Here is a 24,178-nt window from a genome sequence, read left to right as displayed (position 1 = left end):
CGATTCATATTTACACGATTTTAAAATTCAATATCGGGATTCATATTCACGCGATTTTAAAAACCGATATCGTGATTCCTATTCATGTGATTTTAGCATCCTTTATCGCGATTCTTGTAGGAAGTTAGTTTTTCATTGAATTAGTTAAGGTGCGATGTTCTGCATTAGTAGATAATTTAATTTTTAATGTCAGTTCAAAAACTTATGTTAAATAAGAAACATGTTTGGTATATAAATTGGTATAGATTTTTTCCCGAGATTTTCAGGATTTTTCACTTAGTGCTACAGTTACCCCTGAAGGAAGTTAATTGTCAAAAACTCAAATTATTTATTCGAGGAAACACTATATCGAAAGCTCACAACATCAAAGTTCAGGCTCCTGATTCTTCTACGAATTGATAATTTATAATCCAAGAAAATGTCTCAGAGTTTCGCTAATCTAAAATTTAAATTTTGTTACTTACGCAAAATCTCGTTAACGAGGCATTTATTCCGACCTTACTAGCTCCCTTTTTTCTTCTTCTTCTTCCTTAGATCTCTTTCACACACGCTCAATAATAATTTTTTTTTTACATAGATTTGTTACAGAAAAACGCAATTTCGACTAAACTTCGAGAAAAAAAACTCATAGCTTTGGCTAGAATTTATAAGCCACTAAGGCAAACACTAAAGTATAAAATTGTAATTTTTTAATAAAATTGCAAAAGAAGTAATTTTTCTCATCGGGGTTAGTCATATTTAACAACAATTTTAGTCTATTTATGTTTGAAAAAAGAATGGAATCAACAGTCAAATTTTTTTACCCCAAAAAATTATTACAATATGTTTAATTTTAACATTCTAACATCTATACTAGTAGTTCAATATAAAGATAATACCTGTATATAAGAATTTAAAAAAAAACAGAAAACGGAATTTAAAAATATTTGAATTCAAGACTACTACTTTCTTTACAGTGGATCCAAAAAGTGAACGTACACTTACATTTTTCATCAAAATAGGGCTCTGTTCATTAATTAAAATGAATATTTCAGAATAATTATTTAATGCTAAGATCTTAGCATTAGATTAAAAGTTTAGATCGGTTCTGAAATATTCATTTCAATTAATGAACAGAGCCCTATTTCATTGAGAGTCATAAGTGTACGAGCAATTTTGGGAGCCACTTATAACTAAAGACAATCAGAAACATGAAGTCATTTACAGACAAATCAATCATCAAAGTAGTCTTTATCATCCTTTATTTACTTAAATCCAAGGAACTAATTATTAATCATTGAGATGTGTACAAGGAGAAATCATGATTGTACAAAACAATTCAAAAGATTATTACATTTGAATTTTAGCAACAGAAGTAAGCTTACTTCCGAGATCTAAGAAAGCAGAGAATGATTGTTATGAAGCAAGTAAGTGATGCAATTAACAAAGCTAACACAATACTCCACTCTAACTTATCTGGAAAAAAAATATACATCACTAAATTTTTAATATCCTAAAATTCAAAAAAATTCATACATTTTAAATGGCAACATAAGAATTCAGAAAATAAAGATCTGCTTTGTTATCTTAATTTTTATGGCACTTAACAGTTTTCGGTCACGCTGTTAAATACCCACCACGTAGGAACAACTCCTTAAGATACCTCTACCCTAACCGTCTTAGATTCTTGGTTAATTTTGAATTTGTATTTTCCCTATATTTTTTTTTGTATTAAACAAACTTTTAATGAAATAGACAGATTAGACAGCACAATACTTTTCAAAAATGGTATGGTCGTTTTATTAGTTTAAAAGAAATAGCCCTTGATAACTTTTGGAACTTAAGCGAATTTTTTCCTAAAAATTTTGAGTAATAAAATGATGCGATTTGTAGTTTTGAGTAAGCAATTTAAAACTACACGTTTCTCAGTTTTTAGATTTTTTTAAGATCTAATTTTATTGCAGTTTAAACTGAAGAAAAGTGGTCTGGATGTTGCTAAAAATTTTCTTCCACCTTAATTGCAAAAAAAATAAAGATACTTATCCAAAAATCTAAAAACTAATAACTTTTTACTATTTAAATATCTTTAAAAAACTGAATATTGTAAAATTGTTTGGCATAATTTTGTGCGAAAAACTGATTGCGAATCTAACATATCGCGCGCTTTATGTCTCAAATTATGATATGGTGATGGTTTTATATTTTTCGTGTACCGAAAGATAGTGCCAAATGGAGAAAATATCCTTCATCAGTTCACTTGTGAAAAATAAATTAAAAGGTTTAAAAGTGTATTTAGAATTTTCCCTCCTCGTCTCCACCCCTTCGTCAGTTGAGTTCCATAGTGAGGGGAGGGGTCTCCTTAATAATCGCTTTAATTTCCCACCAAAGAAACCCTTCAAACATTATCAGAACAAAATCCTTACCACAAATAAAAGATTTAGAAGATTTCGTAAACCGAGAGTAAACAGATTTGTAGAGATATGCACATTTTTACGAAAAATTAATATTTTTGCCTTACCTTTTTTCATTATAACTTTTTAGATATTAAATGGAATTAAACCAAATTTTTGAAGCAATTCAAAATTAATTACAAAATTGTCGATTTAAAATAAAAGACAATTCGTCTAAATCTGTGCAATTTATTATTATTTGAGCTATACTGCACATGCAAAGAAAAACTTTAAAAGGTTTTTTCATAATTTTGTAGTGACTAGTATTTGGCAACTAATAAAAAAATATTAATTTGAATATCATAAAAATTTAAAAAGTTTCAAAGAAATAATTTTGAAGTTGTTTTTGTACTTGAAGTAAGCTATAAATAATCAGGATTTTTTACAAATTTTTTTGCATCTTGAGACACAATTTAATAACAAATGATAATACCTTACAATAATCGTCCGGAAGCTATAATCTTTGATGGTATCGAGAAAAGGAATATGCAAAAGAAATCATACTTCCATTGGGTGATCCCACACATTGCCAGTCTCAGTTTTAATAAATCTTGTTTAGTACATGATGAAATTTGTGGATAACCCCTTATCGTTTTGGGCTTTATTTTAAAAAGTACAAAAAATTCCTAGGGAGTTACCTGAAGCTTAGTTTAAAATTTTTAAAATACTCAAATTAAGCTTTTATCATTAATTGCCAAATACGATTCCCTACAAAATTATGAGAAAACTTTTTAAAGTTTTTTCTGCGCATGCACTGTATAAAAGAGCTAGCTTAAACACTCTTAACTTGCGCCGTTCTTAACGAATTATTTTAAAATTTAAAACCAACAATTTTGTACTTTATCTTAAATTGCTCCAAAAATTTTGTTTAATTCCATTGAATATTTATGAAGTTACAGCAAAAACAGGTAAGCCGAAAAAATTAATTTTTTATAAAAATGTCCATAGCTTCATAAATAGTTACTCTAGGTTTATGAACCTTTTTGCACTTATTAAAAATAGCTAAATTAATCAATACAAGTTAGTTTTTTGCTAGTTTCTTCAGGCATAGGGTGTTCAAAAAAACTTCCGTTTTCTGTTTTTTTTTTCGTAATTTAATGTAGGTCTTGCAAATCTCCGAATGCTGTAAATCTTATCGCTAACTATGAAAAATTGCATGAACGAAATACCTCAAATGTTACAAAATAATCCTTTAAGTATTTCTTGAGAAATTTTTAAAAAAAATTAAGAAACTGAAAATGTACTCGTATCTTCTATTACTTTAGGGTAGTGTATGTTAAATACTGTAATTTTTGTGCAACCTTAAATTAATTATTATAATTATTAAAATCAGAAATGTAATTCCATTTTTCTCCTGTTACATCTCTTTTTCTTTCGGCTAAAATCTTTAGCACAAGGTGCTTCAAATTTTTACCGCAAACGATGAGAGTACTTAGCAGTTTTTTGAATTTTTAACTCTTTTTTTTTTGTACTAATATTTGAGATAATTATCTTATTTCGAAGTCTCTTAAAAGAAGTACTGTCTCCTTAACTTGATTTCAAAGGGGTAAGCACAGCTCAGAAATGACATACAAGTAAAAGAAGTACAATTTCAAAATCAGAAATTAGATTCTTTTAAAAAAATTTTTATAACTTATATTGTTATAACTTATAGCACGATATTTCACTATTTTCTACAACTTTCGTAAAAAACGTTATATAGTTTTTTCGTTCATAATTTTTTTTTCCACACGACATAAGATGTAAGTTATATTCAAAACCTACGTATCAAACGTGCATATTAGGGTCAGCTTTATCGCCTTATTCCTGACTGAGGTTCTCTCTATTATCAGTAGGTGGCAGCACAATAGGAGGTGCTTTTTACTTCCTCTTGATGATACGAATGCATTGATTTATACCAATCTGAGCTGCTATGTCGTCATAGGAGGAGGACTTCCGGTTTGATTTGTTTTTTTCTTTTTTTAGGATAACGGGTGAGGAAATGAATGTGGGAAAACTGGATCCTTTCAAGTGATTCTCTGGTCAATAAAAATGTTCGGAGAACAATGGAAAGCTGTGAATTCATCATTAGATTTTTATAAAACAGTTGTGCGTGATTTATATTTAAGCTATACCCATATGAATTATTCCTAGCATTTTACTCACAATAAAAGAAAAAAAAATTTTCTTACCTGTGATTTTAGATATTTTTTGATCACAATCGTCTCCTTCGTAACCGTCGTAACACCTGCAAAATGTTTAAATTCGAATTGAAGTTTGAAAGTGCCATTCAGTTATGTTTTAAAAATAAACTTTTTATGACTTTTATTTAAATAGTCACCTGCATTTTTCGTGATAATCCACAACTTCACATTTTCCATGCACACAAATTCCCGGTTTGCAAATATCTAATAAAAGTAAATAATTTTTATTTTAAACATGAAACAACTTGAAACATTTAAATAGACTTGAGCTGAACTAGGGAATTAAGTTGTTTTGAAATTTTGAATTAAATGAAAAAAAATTAGTAATTTAAATCAGTATACTAATTTTGCATGCATTCTTCTTTAAAAAAATAGCCAAGAGGTAGACCAATTCAATGATTTCAGTAATACTAATTTAAAATTTCTACGCTTTAGGATTCAAAATGTAAATTTTTTAATAATGAATCAAGAAAATGGGTACTTGCTTTCACGTTCTTGGCTTTCAGACATAAAAATGAAAACAGAAATGGACAATTAGTGAGAAATGCTCAACAACAACCAGAAATGGACAACTTCAATTTGTGATGAAACTAAGTTAACTGTAAACCGAGTTAAAAGCCAAAACATCGATACTACTTCAATACTTTTTTTAGTATTTTGTTCATAAAAGCATCTCCTGTGCTCGGAATAAAAATAAAACCAGTTCTGAAACGTTCGATAAGGTTTTCTCTTTCTCGCACATACATAAAGTAAACTCGTTAATCAGCTGAACTTCTTTCATGGCTTCGGCGATCTTTTTACTTATACTTATGAGGCCTGTTATGAGGAGAGAAAGCATTTAAAAAGAAACAGTTTATTGTCTCCGCCAAAATCACGTTGCTTATTAGATATTTTATTCATCATTTTTTTCAAAGCGATAAATAACCAAAACAGAAGTCACCATTTAAAAAAGTTTTAAAAATTAGATCTTGAACCTTTGCGTTTTTATTTATACTGACAATTTTGATTTCTGAAGAAATTCTATGTCTCTACACCTTTTTTTATATTTCTGTATTCCAGTTAGAAAAAAAATCTTTTATTTGATGAATATTATATTTCTTATAGATTTGTTTCTTATTTCGTAAATCTAATAATCAGCCCAGTTGCAGAAACCTTTAAATAAATATGCAACACAAAGGGATATTTCTGAAATTTATGCGCAGAGCATGTGTTTAAACACTTATGTACAAATGATAGTAGGCTCATAAGTTTTAAAAGGCAGAAATGTCGAATACTGCTATTTAGCATAAATTACTCTAATACTTAAATAAAATATTTAACATTCATTAACTAAAATTTAATAGGAAAAGAGTTAAACTTAACCTATAAAGATGAAAGGCAAGCTGTTGATACAAAGGAGGTATTTTATAATTTTTTTGTATATGTAGTTTAAATTTGCCGGCAATTTGTTTTCTTTAATGCTTGTTTTCTTTTTTATCTAAAAGGCAAAAATCAATCTGCTGGTCCTGCCACCATGCTGATCTAGTTTTGCTACCAGGATAAGATTTAACAAAAAGCGAAAAACAAACCAAAAAATATCATCGGAGGAATGACTGATTTTAAGATTTAAAAATCTTGGAAACAAAGAGAGATAGATCATTGGTATATTTATTGTGAAATTTGTAAGAAAAGTAAACAGAAATTTTCGAATTTATTTACAAAAAATTTATAAAAATTATTATGAATTTTCTGTAAATAACAAATTTATTTTATAAAAAATTGCCAACAGATGGTTCGAAAGGCCACCGATGATCAAAATGACCAGTTCTAGGTTTAAAAAGTAAAAGCAGGTAGTCGTACTTGAATTATAAGGTTTAAAACGCACATTCTATGAAGTAGTGCGTGCTTCTGATACTATAATATCGCAGGCAAGCTTACAATCTTACAGCATTTATATTCGATTCAAGAACACTGTGCAGGAAATAGCGCCATCTTTTGGCAATTTCTGTAATTAAGTCGCAAAATTTGTGCGCATGAGTTTCACAGCTTTCAAAACCGACACACCGTTTGTTTCATATCTACGTTTCCCTCTATCACCCCAGGTTTCCGAGATTTTTAATTTTGAAATCAGTCAGACTCTAAAAGAGTCCTACTGTAGTATAAAAGAGTCCAGCTGTAAATAAATAAATAAAAGAGAAACGAGTGTTTAATGATTTCCGGGTTTCCAATATTTTTACTAATTATGATAAACTTGGCAAACATATTTACCTTCACAAATTTTCCGTTTTCTGTTGAATGTTCTGGTAGGAGGACATTCACAAAATCCTTTCCGCAGCAGTTCATTGTAAGTGCACACAGCTCCAATTGCATCACATTTTTCTATCATTGAATCGCAGACATCATTTGTTTCGCATTTGTCTCCTTTGTAATGCTCTTTACAACTGCAAAAGTAACCATTTCCGTCGTATCTGCATATTCCGCCATTTAAGCAATCACTGTTACTTCTACACATCGCTGTCAAAATAAAAAAAGTCACGTTATTAGAAAATATTTCGAAGTTTGAATAATTAATAAACAAAAGAAAGGGATGATAGATTCTGATTAATTGCATACTGGGAGTCCCGAAACTTGCAATTGGATACTTGCCAGCTACGTTTGCGTAGCATTCTTCAATTCGGAAGACAATCAGGTTTGACACACAAGTATGACGTCGCTTGCAAGTATCTAATTAATTCAGATTTAAATCTCACAAATAGACAAAATCTCTTCAATTCTACTAGAGATACGCGTACTCAATTAGGAATATAAATTAGGAATGTTTTTTGAAGGCTCTGCCGTTATACACGAAATAACGTCTTTTTCACGAATAATACGCTATTTTTATAATTGCTGTGGTTTTGAAATAGTTATTTATGAGTAGGTTAAATTTAGCCTATATTGGGCAAAAGCATTTTACGTTATTTCTGAAAATAGCCCAAAACGATATATGAAAAAATATGAAGAAAAAAAAACAAATTTTATGCATCGCCAAACAAATTTTATTTCGCCAATATAGCATCTTGCTATATTGGCGATTTTAAAAATAAGGTGAGCCAGGTAATTTTTTAAAGCAAAATTAAATGTATGCATAGTTAAAAATGATAGCCCTATCTCAAATGTAAGGCACTCTAACTGTGGGTATTTTTAGTAAGGTTCAGAAGACACTTGCAAATAAAACAAAATTGCGTTGGAATTCATGATTTGCTAAATATTTGTGCTGTCGACGACAAAATTAACTAAACAAGCTGTTTTTTTTATTTATTTTTAAACTTGAAATTTTCTGACATGCAGCATAAAAAGAGTTATATTTTTTTTCATTTATCAGCGTTATCTGTTAATTAACGTTGAAACTAATTTTGAAACTTGGGAAAATAAATAAAATAGTTTCCTAACTGAACAATGCCATATCCTTTTTTCTTTCATTAATGAACAGCTACTAAAAATTTCTTTTTAGGATGGAGCTAGTTTAACTGTTAAGCTAGTTTAAAGCCGAAACGTAAACATTTCCCCCAAAAAAGCCACTTTGTTTACAATGCAAAGTTCGTTACGTAATAAAACAGGTTGAATCTCTTTCCTTGCTTAGGAGATCACCTTAGTTATGAAGCAAACATAAACAGCAAACTAAAACAATTAAGATGCCTCACCTCGTATCGTTGATTGATTATGAAAATTGATTTTGAAAATTTTCAGTCACCAGTAGTTGAGAAAATTATAAACATGTCGATCATAACAAATGGTAGATGAATACGCAAATAATGTTTGGAAACATAACGTTTAAACCAAGAAAATTATTATTTTCCCAAAAATTCTGCTCCTAAAACTATTTATACTAAAATTGTATCGAACTTTTTTTTAAAATCTCATTATTGGTTATTTTAAGCATATTGTAAAAATTTTGAATAATACTAGAATGTTTAAGAAGCTATAAAAGTACGAATATATTATTTATAATATTAGTCGAATATATATTATAATATTAGTCGGCATTTTTACAATATTTAACTGCAGATTATGATTTAATATTGAGATGTTCAGAATAAATACATCATATTCCTTTTGAATATGAATTTTCAAGTAAATTTATTTTTCCCTTGGACAAATTTTGAATGTAGAATAAAGAGGTGTTGGATTATTTCAATTCATTTGATGCTCCATATAAGAAGAAAAAAAATAGTGGACCCAAAAATATGGAAACTGCTGTATATTTGGAGTAAATGTTTCACCTAAAAACCATGAGTGAAATAGTTTGAAATAATGCATCAAATGATGCTAAACTCTTTCGCTGAACCTCACCCCTGGAAACGAGAACAAAAACCAAGGGGATGAGGGTCGAGTTTTGTGCTTTAGAAATTCTTTTTTAAAATAAAGAATAAATGCATCTATTTTTATTCCGACAGTCTGACATGCATTCTTCGTTTCAAACAATCTTTGCTTCATTTTGCACTTACAACCTCATCTGAGAACAATAATCCTGCGATCCGTTGTTTCATATTATAATTTATAATCACACAGATTTCCAAATTTTAAGTTTCAATGTTCAGCTCCTTAGCTATCTGATTTTGAACCTAACCCAGAAAATGAGGGAACTCATTAATCGAGCATTTTGATAAGCTATCTTTTACAAAAGTCATTTTGGTGAAACTAACCTGCATTTGCGTTACATGGAAAGGAAAACTATGAAAGCCTCCCACGAATAACCCAACGGCAAGTATATTCAAACTTATGATCCGTCTAACACCAAGAAATTTTTTTAATCAGCTCTGTGATCGGTGGGAGCTTGGAACAGATTTCGTATCGATAAGTCATCTCTGGGATTCGATTCGAATTTGGGCCACTTAATTTGGGGGTGAGTGCGTGTTCTATATAATCTAAGAAACCACAAAAACCTGTTAGTCAAATATGGGTACATTTTTCTGAAAAATCCAAATCAGGAATAAATACTGGCTGCTTCCATAGTAGATTTTGAAATGGTTTTTTCCCTTCACCTTATTGCTGAGAGAGACAAGTTTGTGATCCGTTGTTTAATACGTTTTTTTTTTTTTAATATTTCAATCCTGTATTTTAGAAATTTTGTCTCATACACATTTCGAGAGATATTTTACATTATTTTTAGATACAGTAGACAGCAGGAGAGTAAATATATAATTTTATAGAGAGAAAGTATATTATTATAATAGCTTTTATTTTCAGTCTGATGCATATTTTAATTTTTGCGCATTATTCTTACGCCTTTTATTTTTAGCGTATTAATAGTTTTCAGTCTAATGCATATTTTGTGAGTTATTTTACTGTTTCTATATTTTTACATCATGCAGATTACAGGAATATAACGTTTTACTATAATTTTTTAATCCAATGCGTGTTTTAATTTTTACTTACTATGCATATTATTAAGTAATAACAAAATCATTTATGTTGAATTAGTAATAACATTTGTTTGGTAGCATAACAGCATAAAATTGCACAAAATGCAATAGAGAACTTATTCCAAAAAAAAAAAACGGTTCAACTGTCATTTGTCATATAAATAGTATAATTATAGAATAGGAGCCGTGGTGGCTCAAGGGATAAGGCGTTCGTCTTCCCATGTGGAGAACCGGGTTCGAATCAAAGCGATGGCTGGTCGATACGAATCCCACACCTGGCTCTCACCGATCACAGTGCTTATCACCGTGAAATATCCCCAGTGGTAGACAGATCGGGCTGGAGTCCCCTTGTCGTCTAGCTAACCGTGGGAGGCTCTCATGGTCTTCCTCTCCATGTAATGCAAATGCGGGATAGTTCCATTAAAAAGTCCTCCACGAAGGCAAATTTCTCCCAATACTTGATCCACGAGTTTTCTTGTCTTCTGGATTGGGTTCAAAGTTACAAGGTTACGTAGTTGAACATTAGTAGTCCTAAACCCAAAAAAGTGGGTCGGCTGTTCAACGACGGTTATAAAATATAATTATAGTATAGCTGTAAAATAGTATAGTTTTATATACAATAAAATAGTATATAAAATATATAGTTATACCATATAATATAGCATAGTTATTATAATTAATAATAAAATTGTAAATTCATAATCTTTCAAAAGATAACTTTCGCAACTTCTATTGTCAACAAGTTTTGAAGATATATTTTTTCTTCTTTTTAAAGTGTTTAAAAAATAAACTTAATGCTTATGACCTTGGATATAACTTTTAATACCTTGTCTTGAAAATTTTACCTGCACATGTTATGTTTCTTTGGGCGTAACCTGCAATACACATGCATTTTTTGTTTCCTACATCATCAAATGAGCAAGATAAGCTATGTTGACCACAATAACAATCTAAAACATAAATGAAAGAGAATTTGTCAATGAATATGCTTATCATGTTTTTATTTTATCATATTGTTAAAAAAATATTGTATCCTGAAAATATCGAATTATTTTGCACAAGCTATCTTTCTAAATTTCATTGGTTTAAAATCCCCTTAATGATTTTTCAACTATTTTTCAAACATTGAAATTTTATTAATAATGAAATGAAGAGTTTGTGTGTGTCTTTTTTGTAACTTTAGAATCATTTATGCTAGCGTCCTGAAATTTAAACAGTGTGCGAAGGTGGTAAATTTCGCTCTCAATCCTATAATATTGATTAAAAAATTTCAATTAGATCGTATGAGATAGAGATTAGAAAAATGGTAGTTACTGATTTGTTAAGTATTAACCGATGTTCTAAATTTAATTATTTTCAATTATTAACTGCTCCTCCGCCGTGACTTCGTCACAGGTGCCTACTGGGTAACACGAGAAGAGAGTAGCAGTCCTAGCACTCCTGGCCAATGGGACAATACATTCCAAGTGCCCACTATTAAAAAAAATTTGGTAATAGATACTAATTGAAACAAAATAAAAAACTGCGTACTAAAAATCGAAATTAGTGGAGAATTGTTAAAAATTTATTTAGGAGAAGCGGGAAAGGTTTAGTAATGCTTAATTAATTCTGGTAATAAGAAAATTGAAATAAAAAATAAACTATGCATTAGGCAAAATTAATAAAAAAATGATTCAGATTTGTTAGGGAGAATCGTAAAAAATCGGAATGCCATTATTGACGATAATGATACTTACTTCCGGTTATAAGTATTAATTGAAATAAAAAAAAATCTATGCACTAAAAAGCAAAGTTAATTGAGAATCGGTACTAATTCGTTTAGGATGAAAGTAAGAAATAGCCATGTACTATTTTTGACGCCTATGATATTTAAGTTTAGTAATATGCACTATTTAAAATTTAAAAAAACGAGTGATGTTCAAAGCTAAATTAATAGGGAAATGGTATTAAATGTATTTAGGGAAGAGTAAAAAATTACCAATCTATTAATAACTCCAATTATGCCTAATTAATTTCCGTAATGTGTACTAATTGAAATAAAAAGCAAGCTAGGTACTCTATCTACTTATTAAGGCAAAATTAATGGAGAGAAAGTGCTAATTCGTTTTGGAGATTCATAAAAAATCGTTATACTATCATTGAGGACAATAATGTTTAATTCATTTTGATAATTGGCACTACTGATATTAAGGTAATTGGTCCAGTTTTAATAGGTATCAAATATACTAATAAATGTATAATGTATTTGACACCAATTAAAACAGCATCAATACTTGGAAGCTTTAATATAGATACTGTGGAAAGAGCTTGAAATAGTTTTTTAATGGACTTTCTGAAGGAATAAGTATCGAGAAAAGTGGTTGATTGTGGTAGATTTTGACTATCATGAGTTGGCGTTAAACAATTGCATCATTTAAAATGATATTGAATGCGATTACTGTTCATTCTGATTAGATAGACTACTAAAAACGTATTTTGCTTAATATAATTAACGCTAAGTCCTCAGAAAGGACAAAATATATTAAATTGTGTTTGTTTCAATTTTGTGAGTGATTTCATACTGTTGTTCAGTACTAATATATTGATTGTTCAGATTTTTCATCCCGATCGATGAATGGGCATACAGCTAGTAAAATATAAAAAATAAGACCACGACAAAAAATTAAATAATCTTATAAAACTTCAAATGAAACACTCTAAATAAGTATAATTATTTCTTTTATCATAACTAAATTAAATGTCTAATTCCAATTTATGCAATGTGAAATATTTGTTATCAATTGAGTTACAATGAATATTATTTAAATTTAGGATAAGTAGTGAAGTTAGCTTTTGGTTTTTATTTTCAAAATACTTCTCATCTGTTGCGCATTACAATTCCATTCTAATGAACAATACTTCAACATATTCCTTTTAAAATAAAATTTTAAATTAATCATGTCTTTTAATATATTTTACTATATATGTCTTCCTACGCAATAAGTGTTTCTATCTTCTAAGTTTGAAATATGTTTATTGCACTCTCAGAAATAAAACTCTCACTTTTGACGTTCCAGCAATAATTGAGCAACAATTCGTTAATTTAGAGAATTATTACATTACGAAGCCGTGCGATTTGTTATGAAATAGAAACTCTTAAATATATGACGAAAATATTTCCTCTACTCGAAACCTCATGTATTGTAGGATATTGTTAGCTAACATAACGTAACTAGGAGGAAGACTGAACGATCAAAAATAAAGTAACGAACTGAGTTGGCCGACTCCTATGGTAGTCAAGCATTTGGCATCGTACAAAGAAGATCATGAGTTCGAATCCTGCCTCGGGCATGGGTGTAATTTTTCTCCCTGTTCTATCTGTTTTTCTTGCGTTGTTAAGTTGAAATTGATACAGCTATATGTCACCCCTGATAACGTTTATAGGAAAAGTTTGTAGAGATTATTGGAAAAGTTAGGTGCAAAATTTTTTTGTGGAAAAAAATAGAATAATGAAATATTTCGTTATTCTATTCGAAATATTTCGAAGAAGTGCGGATAGCTATTTCGTCACTTTGCCGAAATGTTTCTCGGAGTAAATACCAGGAAAGAGTTTCGTCAAAAACAAAGGAAGTTTCGTGAAATTCGAGCATTTGTTTTTCGCAATGACATTTGTTTTTCACAGAATAGAATGGGTATGTTATTTTTACATATTATTTTAATGATAAATTTGCTTCGTCAATAATGCGTAAAATGCAGAGAAGCATTTTTACTGAATCTAAATAATAAATTTGCTTCGCTAATATTACGTAAAACTTACAAAAATATTTTTACCGAAATAAAATGGTAAATTTATTTTGTCAATATTAGGTACAATATACGAAATCTTTTTACCAAATTCTAAATGGTAAAATATAAGTTAATATTCTTACGTAAAACTATACAAANGTTTGGGGGGGGGGGATGAAAACTTACGGTCCAAAGCCAAATATCTTATATTATAACCACTTCATCACTACTTTCTTTATAGTGGGTAGAAAAAAAATCCTATATATATGTTATAATGATTAACAAAATATCTCGGTAGTAAAATTCCTAATAGGACCATTTGTTCTTCGTTCGATGTACATGCACGTCACATTGCTTGATTTTATTTTACAACCTATGGATTAAATATATAGTATATATCTTTGAGATAATGCTATAATACTTTAAGGAATGAAAATCTGTCCAGCCGTTCAGATGTTATAAGGCCAGTTTCCTTGCTGAATGTAAATATATATTTTAAATTTCAGTTAATTTAAACTATTCTTCTTTTCTGTATTTAGTAATTTAATGTCCATGTAAATTAAAAAGTTGTATAAAACATAGTTCTGCATGCCGATTCCTTTGTATTTTTCTGGCTTTCATCTACCGGTTCAAACTCATCAAGGCATTCACATTTATACGTATTCTCTTCTGGGACAAACTTTGAGTTTGCTCCTGGACAATCATAATCTTTACACCTGTGTGCAACTGCTGTTGATAGAACTTAATTGTCATAACTGAAACTGGTAGATGGAATAGAAATGTAAATGAACGTCCAGCCATTTAAAGCACGCTGCTCCGACAACTATAACTTATCAATTCCGTAGTATCAGAAAAGTATTTAAATTTATCTTCTTTACTAATTACACGGCTGTCCAAGGTAGTAATTGTTGTTAATAGTAAATTCCACGTAAGCAGTATTACTCTATTATAAAATTTTTCTGTGCCTTTAAAAGCAAATTTTATAGATATATAGTAAAGTTACATTTGAAATTTCATGAAATTAAAGCCAAGCTTCTTTTACGTAGTTCATAATTTAGTATTCGAATAAGTATTTCAATTTTAAAAAGATGTATAAAACTTACTTTCGCATACCGCTTCCATTGTATTCTTCTTGCTTTCATCTACTAGTTCAAAACCATCGAGACATTCACATTTATACGTATTCCCATCCGGGGCACACTTTGTATTTGCACCTGGACAATCGCCATCTTTACACTTGTATGCACTTTCTGTTAATAGAATTAAATCAATAACTAAATCTCGTATGTATTCAAATGAATGCGTGAACTCTGTCATTAAACCATTCACCTGCTAACATTTTCACATAATAATTAAACACCATTGAACACCATTGAATGTGCCGGGATAGCCAGGTCGGTAGGGCACTGGGCCTATGACCGAGAGTTCGTGGGTTCGCACTCGGCCGGCCGAAGACTTCCCGTGTAGTTGGTGACTGATGCACGTTAAAATTCTACTGAGTCTGAAAGTCCTCCATGTTCCCATAACAAATCAATACCTCTGGGAGTACTGGATTGGAAATCGATCTTTCTCTGATTCAGGTCAAAATTACGATCTGTGGATGAATGAATAGATGTATGAATGGGTCCGCCTTATAGACAAGTGTGACGTATGGTGTGGCGGAGTCGAATTCTTGGCCATAGATGGCGCCACTGAAAAACAAGAATCGCACACTCTGCCTTAAATTTGCTCGGCTTCACCAAACAGGCTTGCCCGTGTGGCAAGTGGCATTAGAACCAACCGACCAACACCATTGAATAGATCCATTTTCAGCTTTCCAACGGTATATAATATGTTATGCCATCTACTGAATGAGATGAAGAATCATACCAAACGCTATTCAGCCCGCATCACAACCGGGAATATAATAACGGACACGAAAGCTAATATTGGCTGTATAAGCTAATGGGTTATAAATTTAACCCACACTGTTATGACAAATATTATTTCATTTCCTTAACATGCAGTGTAAAACGACAAAAACGTTTCATAGTCAGAACGATGGCAAGAGGACTCTCGATCTGTGTACCACTAATGATATTTTAATTCAGCACTGTGGTCGCTGTGAGCTGGGTGCGGACTTGGTATCGTTTGTCCATTGCTGGGTTTCTAACTTGGACCTCATTGAGATCCAAGTGCTCTATGAGCTGAGACAGCCCGGTTCGACAACCACTCTTTATAAATTCTGTCGTAGCATCATATTATTTAATTTTTTCAGTTATTATCCTGCTGCCCATATAGTAGTAAAACTGATGTAGACACGTGAGCGTCATGAGACCAGACGGTTTCGAATCTTTGACTCAGGCAGTTTTTAACTGCTTTTGAATGAAGTGAACAACTAAAAACTTCCCGAAGCTAATAATTTAAATATTTATAATTATTGCAGCATTACAAATTTTATATGTTACCGACAAAGTATGAAATTTGGCTTTATATATAATGCCTGAAACTAGCCGGCAAAGTATAAAATGATTTATATTTCACAAATGTCTTAGGCATTATGGATAATGCCGGATGCTATTTAGGCAAAGTATTAAATAAACGTCCTGATGAGGTTATTATGTAAATGGAGGATGTTATGAGGATATTTTTTTAAGGTCAAGTATCATTGCCCGGTATATATATTTGCCCAATACTCCAAACACTGATGTTTCTTCCAATCTATCGTCAGTAAGTATTAAAATATCGAATAAATGTAATTATATCCACGAATAAATTAATATAAAATTGGATGTAATAAATATTTCGGACATTCACCAAAGCGACTATGTGATTGTCAACATTCACCGGTGAAAGTCAACAACCACCGATTTCGGTCATTCACAGTAACATGCACATCATTTATATAATAACCTCATTTGGACGTTTATTTCATACTTTGCCTAAATGGCATCCGGCATTATAAATAATGTCTAGGCAAAGTATGTAATACTTCTTATATTTCATACTTTGCCTAAAAACGTCAGACATTATATATAATGCCGGCGTTTCATACTTTGCCGGTAACATATATACTAAAATGAAGTTCGTCATTAAAATATTAAATTATACATTACTTTTAAAAATTTAAAACGATCATATTTTTTGGTCTTACGAGCTGAAGCCAACAGCCAGGACAAAGGATGCGATCAATAAAAGGAAAGTAGCTGTCGAAGGAAACATTACTCGATTAAAAAATTTTCTGGTAACTTTATCCATGTTAGTTGAACTGAAAATTGTTGAATCACTTAAAAAAAAACAGGCGGTCACTAAAAGGCTCTCCAAAGTCACTAAAGACCATAAAAGAAACTGAACTGTCTACCCTAGAGGACGATTTAAATGATTGCGAAAATCGTCCTGAAACAATATAGAGATGAGTACTGAAATACTAACAAATATTAGAACTTAAATACTGATAAAACAAATAATAAAGTTGAAAAGAACTCTGAAAGTTTCGCAGTTAAAAGTGTGATTCTTCCAAGCAATTTTGTCTGAATTTTCAGGAAATACGAATAGTGCACTTCTTTTAAAATTCAACTTGATGACATTATAGCAAATAATAATGATTTGAGTGAATCTCAAAAGCTATATAGTATTTTGCCTCGAAAATCATGCTAAAAATTAGCAAGTTGCTTTGATAATTTTATATCTTTATACGAGTCTTTGAAATAGCGTTATGACAATAGGAGATTTATAGTAAATATTTATGTGCTATGTATTTTGAGTTTTTAAAAAAATTACGAGGATGGTTGGTTGTGTTCAAAACAATTTACGTGCATTAAAAGTACTTATGAACAGAAATAAATAGTCAGATATTTTTATTATTAACATTCTAGAGTCAAAATTAGATAATTGCTGTAAGAAATTTTAAAACTTGAACATTTAAAAATTCTCAAAAGGAGAAATGATTGTAACTAGATTCAGTCAAACACATTTTAATGAATAAAATAAAACAACACTTAATCCAATAATTGAATTAATTATTTATTGCATGATTGATTCATATAATCACCATAAATTAAAAGGAGAGGAAGTAGAATTTAAGCAAGGGATCTTTAATTTGAATGATTATAGCAATTAAAAAAATTTTTATAAGTTGAGGAAATTTTTCACCATCAGTGTGGAAAACTGGAATTATTTTACAACTTGAAGATACTATATTAAAGTATTCAAAAATAAAAGTTCTGTAATATTTGAAGAGATAATTTGTGAGCATTTTTTTCAAATCTTATGAAGTTTTCCAAATAGCAGAAAATATTGACACTTTGTGAAACTGCAGTGATTATTTTAGCTCGATAATTTACTTCAAACTGAAATAAAAAAGACGGAAACAAACAATTGCTTATAATTAATTACCTTTAGTGCAATTTTTTCCTTCGAAGAAAGGAGGGCATATACACCAATAATCTTTGCCAAGAGGATAACAGGTTGAACCTTCTTTGCAGAAATGCTTATCGCATCCACCTTTTAAAAGAAAAACAAGTGTTTAAAATCCTCCGTGGAATGGAAAGAAATATGCAGCAAAATTACTTCTAATCTATTCTGTCCTAATAAGCTTTGTTGATTTCATTCAAATAAAAATTCTGTGTAGCTATTCCATGCGCTTACTTCAAAATAGTAGTTTTCAGAAACCTTTTATGCATTTTCTTTATAACGTTTGTTTATTTTTCAATTTTAAAAATCTTTACAGATTTTTCGCATAGTTTTTCTTTACCCTCTTATCAAATTCTTTTTTAGATTATAAATTATTTCTGGATGAGCATTACAAATTTTTTTGCTTTCCTCATTACTTTACACCTATTTTTTTAAACAGTTTAAGAATTCTCAAATTGTAAGCTACATTTTAAAAATTATTAAATGAAGAAGTCTTAACTTCTTCTCCTGCTGCAGTATATCGTTTTTTCTTTCCATTCAATAATCCGATAACTGTTTTTGATGTAATATTATGCTAGATGAATAATGATAATGTAATATTGAGTGTTGTGCAACTAGCTATTGATGAAATATGTTCTAGGTTAGTCTTTTCATTTCCTTGCGTTTTTGACGTATCATTTTCTTTTTACGCCCTACCTGAACGCTCGCAAATAGCAAACATTTTCTACAAGGCAGCAAAAAGAGATAGAAAAGCACATAGCTTTGCAACAGGTAAGGGGTTAAGCTAAAAATTTATTTAATACTTTTATCGTACCTTTTTCTTTGCCACTTATCTTTGGCTATTTTATTTTTCATCTTGCCAAAACCTTTATCTTATATTCGTCTTTCCTTAATCTTCATCTTATGTCATTTTTAAAAATAGAGGGAAATTGGTGATAGAAGAGGGAAAAAATGGGGGAAAGTGTTGTACCTTAGAACAGTGATAATCCCTAAGAACTTAATGTTATTTGCATTATATTTATTTCTAATTGTGATATTATAATTAATAAATGACATCACAACAACAGTTAACACCCTAAGAATTATCTTATGTTTTTCTAAGTGATAAAAAATTGCGTTAATTGAAGTTATTATTAGCATTCTATTTTATTTTTTAACATGAATTTATAAGAGCATTCAATTAAATTTTATGTTGTTCTGGAAAATAAACTTTTTTAAATGTTTTTATTAGTTGTATTACGGGGTATGACGCATATGCTAAGAATAATGTGGGGCTGTGTTCCAATCTGTTGTAATATTTTAAGAGCAGAAAATGCAGAAACGTAGATTTATTTAAATTTAAAATATCATTATAGGCTCTTATTTTTATTTTTCTTATTTCATATTTCCTTTCAAAATTCTCGCTATCCAGTCACCTTGAAAGCCTTACACTTTCGACAGCTGTCAAAATAATCTTCTTATGTTTTGCAGTTACTTATCTGCCATGTAATTTCATTATTATTAAGTTAAAATTAATTTCAATACTTTTTGTTTAAGGCATTTCTCTATGCCTTGTATTTTATAGAGTAAATATTTTCAAAATTTAATTTATTCTTTATATGTCATTTATACTTGTTGCTAATGTAATTTTTTGTGTTTTATGTATGTTTTGTCAGTAGAATGTTTGTTCTACTCTCGTGTGCCCTGAATAGGGCGGGTCGAGAAATAAATAAACAATATCATTATAGTATTTTTATCTCATATTAGTGTAACTAGTTTTTAATCAGGTCTCGAATTTGTTTTAAACAAGTTTCGATTTTCATTTTTCTCTCGCACTTCTAAGTAATAATATCGCACTATCAAATTAAAAACGTAACGACGTCTCAATGGATAACGTGGTATTAAATAGCCACTGTACTTATTAGCATTAAATATATCTTACCAACTTCATTCACTTTTGGCGAGAGTTAATTCTCGAACAAATATAGAGATAAAAAAATTAAAAGCTCCCCTTTTATTTTTGATTAAACCAATTTGATTTACTTTGCTTTTGATAACCACTGTACATAAACAGTTTAAACAAATATTTCTAAGCTGATAAACATGCAAAGAGGTTTGTGCTGGCAAAATACAGCAAATTAATACATTTTTGTGTTATTTTCATACTAATTCAAAAATTGTTGTTAGCTCCGAGTCAGCAAGTATTTAAATGCCATACGAAAATAAAAAGAAATATGGAATAGTCGACAAATAAGAACTAAAGCTTTAATAAATAAATTATAATAAAATAATAATTTTAAAGTTCAGTTAATTTTGCTAAAAACAAAAAAATGTGGCATTTTATTTGAAGTTTAAAATTATTCCCATATTGTGGTGTGGAAAAAAACATTAAATAAATTTTCGACACTAAGAATCTGATATTAAATTCTAATATTTGCTACCACTAGAAAAAATTTTCTAGTGATTCCCATCCTAATATTTCGTACCGAGAAGTCTCTTTTGTTTGTAATTTCAGTTTTTATTCGTGTTCGCTCACCTCATCTGTTGTTTGTAAGAAAATACAATCGCATTCTACATAAAATTGAACTAGTGAAATTTATTATTAAAAGCTAAATAAGATTTTTTTACTTTTGTTTTGTTTTATTTACTTTTTTTTTTAATTTTTTAATGAATAACCACCGTGATTTTTTTTGTTTAAACCCCTACTTATTCAAGTTTTTAAAGATTGTAGCTGATTTTAAAAATTTGCGATGAAACAATTACTTCTTTTGAAAAGCAATCCGTACCAATTTGAAAAATAAATTTAAGTTTCATAACATAAATTATAAACCTTCTAGAGGGCTGCGCCCCCTGCTCGCTAACGCTCGCCAACCCCCGAAAATTGCTACGCAATCTTATATGGTTAGCAAGCTCGCTTCACTCGCTACTACCTTAGGTACATTACAAATGCACAAAATTCTACGAATTCAAAACAATCATTCAAATCCATATAACAACTTTAAAAAACAAAATTACATATTTTAAGTAAATACTAAGTCATTAAAATAAATTTGAATTCCAATAAATGACATAATTCGTTAAACCTATTAGAAATGTGCTATAGTATAAAATCTTAAAGCGTAACAGCACGACTGAGACTCATTTTTCAATGAATAACTAATAACAATAATAAAGCAAATAAATTCGCGACATAAATCAAAAATGGTCAAATAAATTCGTAATATATAAATTCGTGATAAATTCGTTCGACAAAATACTAAAACAGAGATCTATCGACAAAGACTACTCACTTCTGCCTTGCTTAATAGTATGAGATTGCCGCAGCTGATAGGGTGAATTTCGGAAGAGATCACATTTGGTGAGAAGGCTCTCTCTGGTTATTTCCGTTTCCGTTTTTAAAAGCGCTATATGTTGAGCCACCTGAGCTAGATTTGGCATGTGAAATTTTTAGGGGCAATCATTGATATAGATGTTTGATGATTGAAAATTACTCTAATAATTTTTCACAACTCGAATTATTTACTCACCAGCCTTGTTACAAATTTATTTCTGAATTTTGACAAGGTAATATTCTTCTAGAATAAGTTTAAGAATGCTGAGAAGCAATCTCTACGAAAGAGGTTGAAATCAAGAGTAAATTCATTTCAACGTCCTTTTAATACTTATCACATGATCATTTGCATTAGAGCTGGGCATCTGAGTCCTTGCTGCCCATTTTCCATTCATCTTGAAAATGAAAGAGAAAAGCATACATGATAACAGTTAAAAGTAACTGAACTCAAAATGGAGTTCATGTGAGTATGGCGTTTTGCCAAATTATTGGATAAAGTTAAAAATTGGGATTGAGTAAAAAAGGTAAGTGAAATACATAATACTTATCACATAGAATATTATGCAAAACAAACGAAAAAATGTTTTTTAAAAAACTGATAAACTTAGTTAATTAAGAATGTCAAAAACATACTAGACATTCAGGTTTCTGGAAAAACGTACTCAAGCGTTCCCCGAATATCATTTACAATGTTGTGCAGATTTGACATATAAATACAGTTTATTTTAGACAATTAAAAAATTCTTAGAAATCAGCGAAACTGAGAAAATCGAAATTTAAGGTGTTTTTCCACTCCTGCTCAATTGGTTGCTGTTTTATTACAGCTTCCTTGTGGTAGTTCAATAAACATGTTTTTTTGCCACCAAAATTTGAAGCATTCTACTAATTATTATAAAAGTTTCAGCTCATTTGGAAAGCATTAACTTCGAATTACAGTATTTTGACTTGAAGTTGTTACAGTATAGCTTAATTTTTTGTGAGTGATATAATTTTTTACAACTCTGGTAATTGACAATATTTCGATCTAACTAAACATTTGATAAAATATTAAAGATTTTTCCCTGTGAAGTTATTCAGAATTTCAATCTTAATAACACATGCGTAAAACACATATGCATTCAGATTAAACACTTCTGCATAAAGTTGTAAGAATATAGTTTAAATGTATGCTTTACTTGAGTGATATCAACTTTTACCCTTTACAACACTTGCAATTGATAACAGTTTGATGCAATAAAACATTTTGAAAAATTTGAAATATTTTTCCTTGTGGCATCATTCAGAATTTTTATCTGAATAACACAAGTTTAAAAAAAATTTTTTTTTTATTAAAACTTACTTGTGCATTCCTGTTTATTTCTCTTCACTTCACCTTCTTTGGGTACGTAGCCACCCTTACATTCGCAATAATAATCGTCATCTCCTATCATCACACATTTAGCCCTCTCTGGTAAGGGACACGAAAACATTCCGAGGTCGCATTTAGTTATTTCTGTTGAATAATAGGCACTTCAATGAATATATAACGTAAAGAAGAAACAAAACCATTAAATTTTGCAGCTAGTGGTTCAAATGAAATAATAACATCCAATTAAGCGGATGACACTCTTTTATCCGGCACCTTTTCTGTTTTTCATTCACCAAATTATATATGATTTATTTAAGCTATTATTCCTTGGTTCGTCTTTAAAATTAAATTTTACTTTTTCAAGTCTAGATAATTTTTTTCATTTATTTAAGTTTATTATAGATATATTTAATTATATCTATATATAACTTTAACGCCCTTCTTATTTTTTTAAACTTTTCATCGGAAAGTTTGTTTCCTGCCTTTGTTCTTTTATCTTACACTCATTTACAATTATATATATATATACAGTCAGTCACAAAAATCTACATACACTGATCAAAATAAAGGTTTCTCAAAAAGCAATTAAATTTCAATTTTAAAAATCATATCACTCCTTCAGTTTTCTCTAAAAAATTTGTTTTCCATAATAAAAATATTCAGAAATAATAATTTCTAGGTAATTTTGTGATTTGTATAGTAATTATCAAGTCGCAAAAGTCTGCATACACCTGATTGGCAGACGGGAAAAAAAATTGTATGCGAAGTGATTTTGGAAGATTGTCTTAGTTTGAGGTTACATGTTTCGTTATCTATTCTAATCTTCATTTCCCGAGATTTTTTGACATTGTAACTTCAACAAAATGAGTCAGGGAAAGGAAACATCTTTTGAACTTCGAAATATGATAGTGAGAATGAAATATGAAAATAAATCTTATGCAGAAATTGCAAAAATTGTAAAAAAAAGTCGGTCAACTGTTCAAACAATCTACAGAAATTATGTTATGCGTGGAAATGTGCTTAACAAATATCGATGTGGTCGTCCAAGGAAGCTTAATGATCGTGATGCAAGAGCCATAGTAAGGAAAGTGAAGAAAAATCCGAAAATTAGTGCTCCAAAATTAGCGAATCAAATTGCAACAGCTAGTGGAAAGAAAGTGCATCCAGAGACTGTTCGTAGAATTTTTCGATCAGCCGGCTACAATGGTAGAGTTTCTAGACGAAAGCCGTTCATTTCATCAACTAACAAACAAAAGAGACTTGATTTTGCTTCTGCACATATTAACCAAGATTTTAATTTTTGGAAAACAGTTGTTTTTACAGACGAGAGTAAGTTCAACGTGTTCGGGAGTGATGGCAGCGGAAAA

General features: G+C 29.9%; 1 protein-coding gene across 2 annotated transcripts in view; it reads right to left on the bottom strand.

The window, feature by feature from the left end:
• Positions 1-1,224: 1,224 nt before the first annotated feature.
• LOC110281919 (adhesive plaque matrix protein 2) overlaps positions 1,225-24,178 on the bottom strand; it is an 83,051-nt gene continuing 60,097 nt past the window's right edge. The window contains exons 9-16 of one of the 2 annotated variants that reach the window (XM_071185085.1): positions 22,803-22,955; positions 18,136-18,243; positions 14,865-15,011; positions 10,842-10,946; positions 6,860-7,105; positions 4,750-4,816; positions 4,601-4,656; positions 1,225-1,455 (exon numbers count right to left, since the gene is read on the bottom strand). In XM_071185085.1, the coding sequence (XP_071041186.1) occupies positions 1,361-1,455; positions 4,601-4,656; positions 4,750-4,816; positions 6,860-7,105; positions 10,842-10,946; positions 14,865-15,011; positions 18,136-18,243; positions 22,803-22,955 (977 nt within the window). In that variant the 3' untranslated portion in view covers positions 1,225-1,360. The remainder of the gene's footprint in view (positions 1,456-4,600; positions 4,657-4,749; positions 4,817-6,859; positions 7,106-10,841; positions 10,947-14,864; positions 15,012-18,135; positions 18,244-22,802; positions 22,956-24,178) is intronic. The other variant, XM_071185084.1, reaches the window with a different exon arrangement.

Source organism: Parasteatoda tepidariorum, chromosome 9 (genome assembly GCF_043381705.1).
Source record: "Parasteatoda tepidariorum isolate YZ-2023 chromosome 9, CAS_Ptep_4.0, whole genome shotgun sequence".
NCBI classification, from domain to species: Eukaryota; Metazoa; Arthropoda; class Arachnida; order Araneae; family Theridiidae; genus Parasteatoda; species Parasteatoda tepidariorum.
Note: the sequence above shows the minus strand (reverse complement) of the source record. Positions and strands in the feature narration are given on the sequence as shown.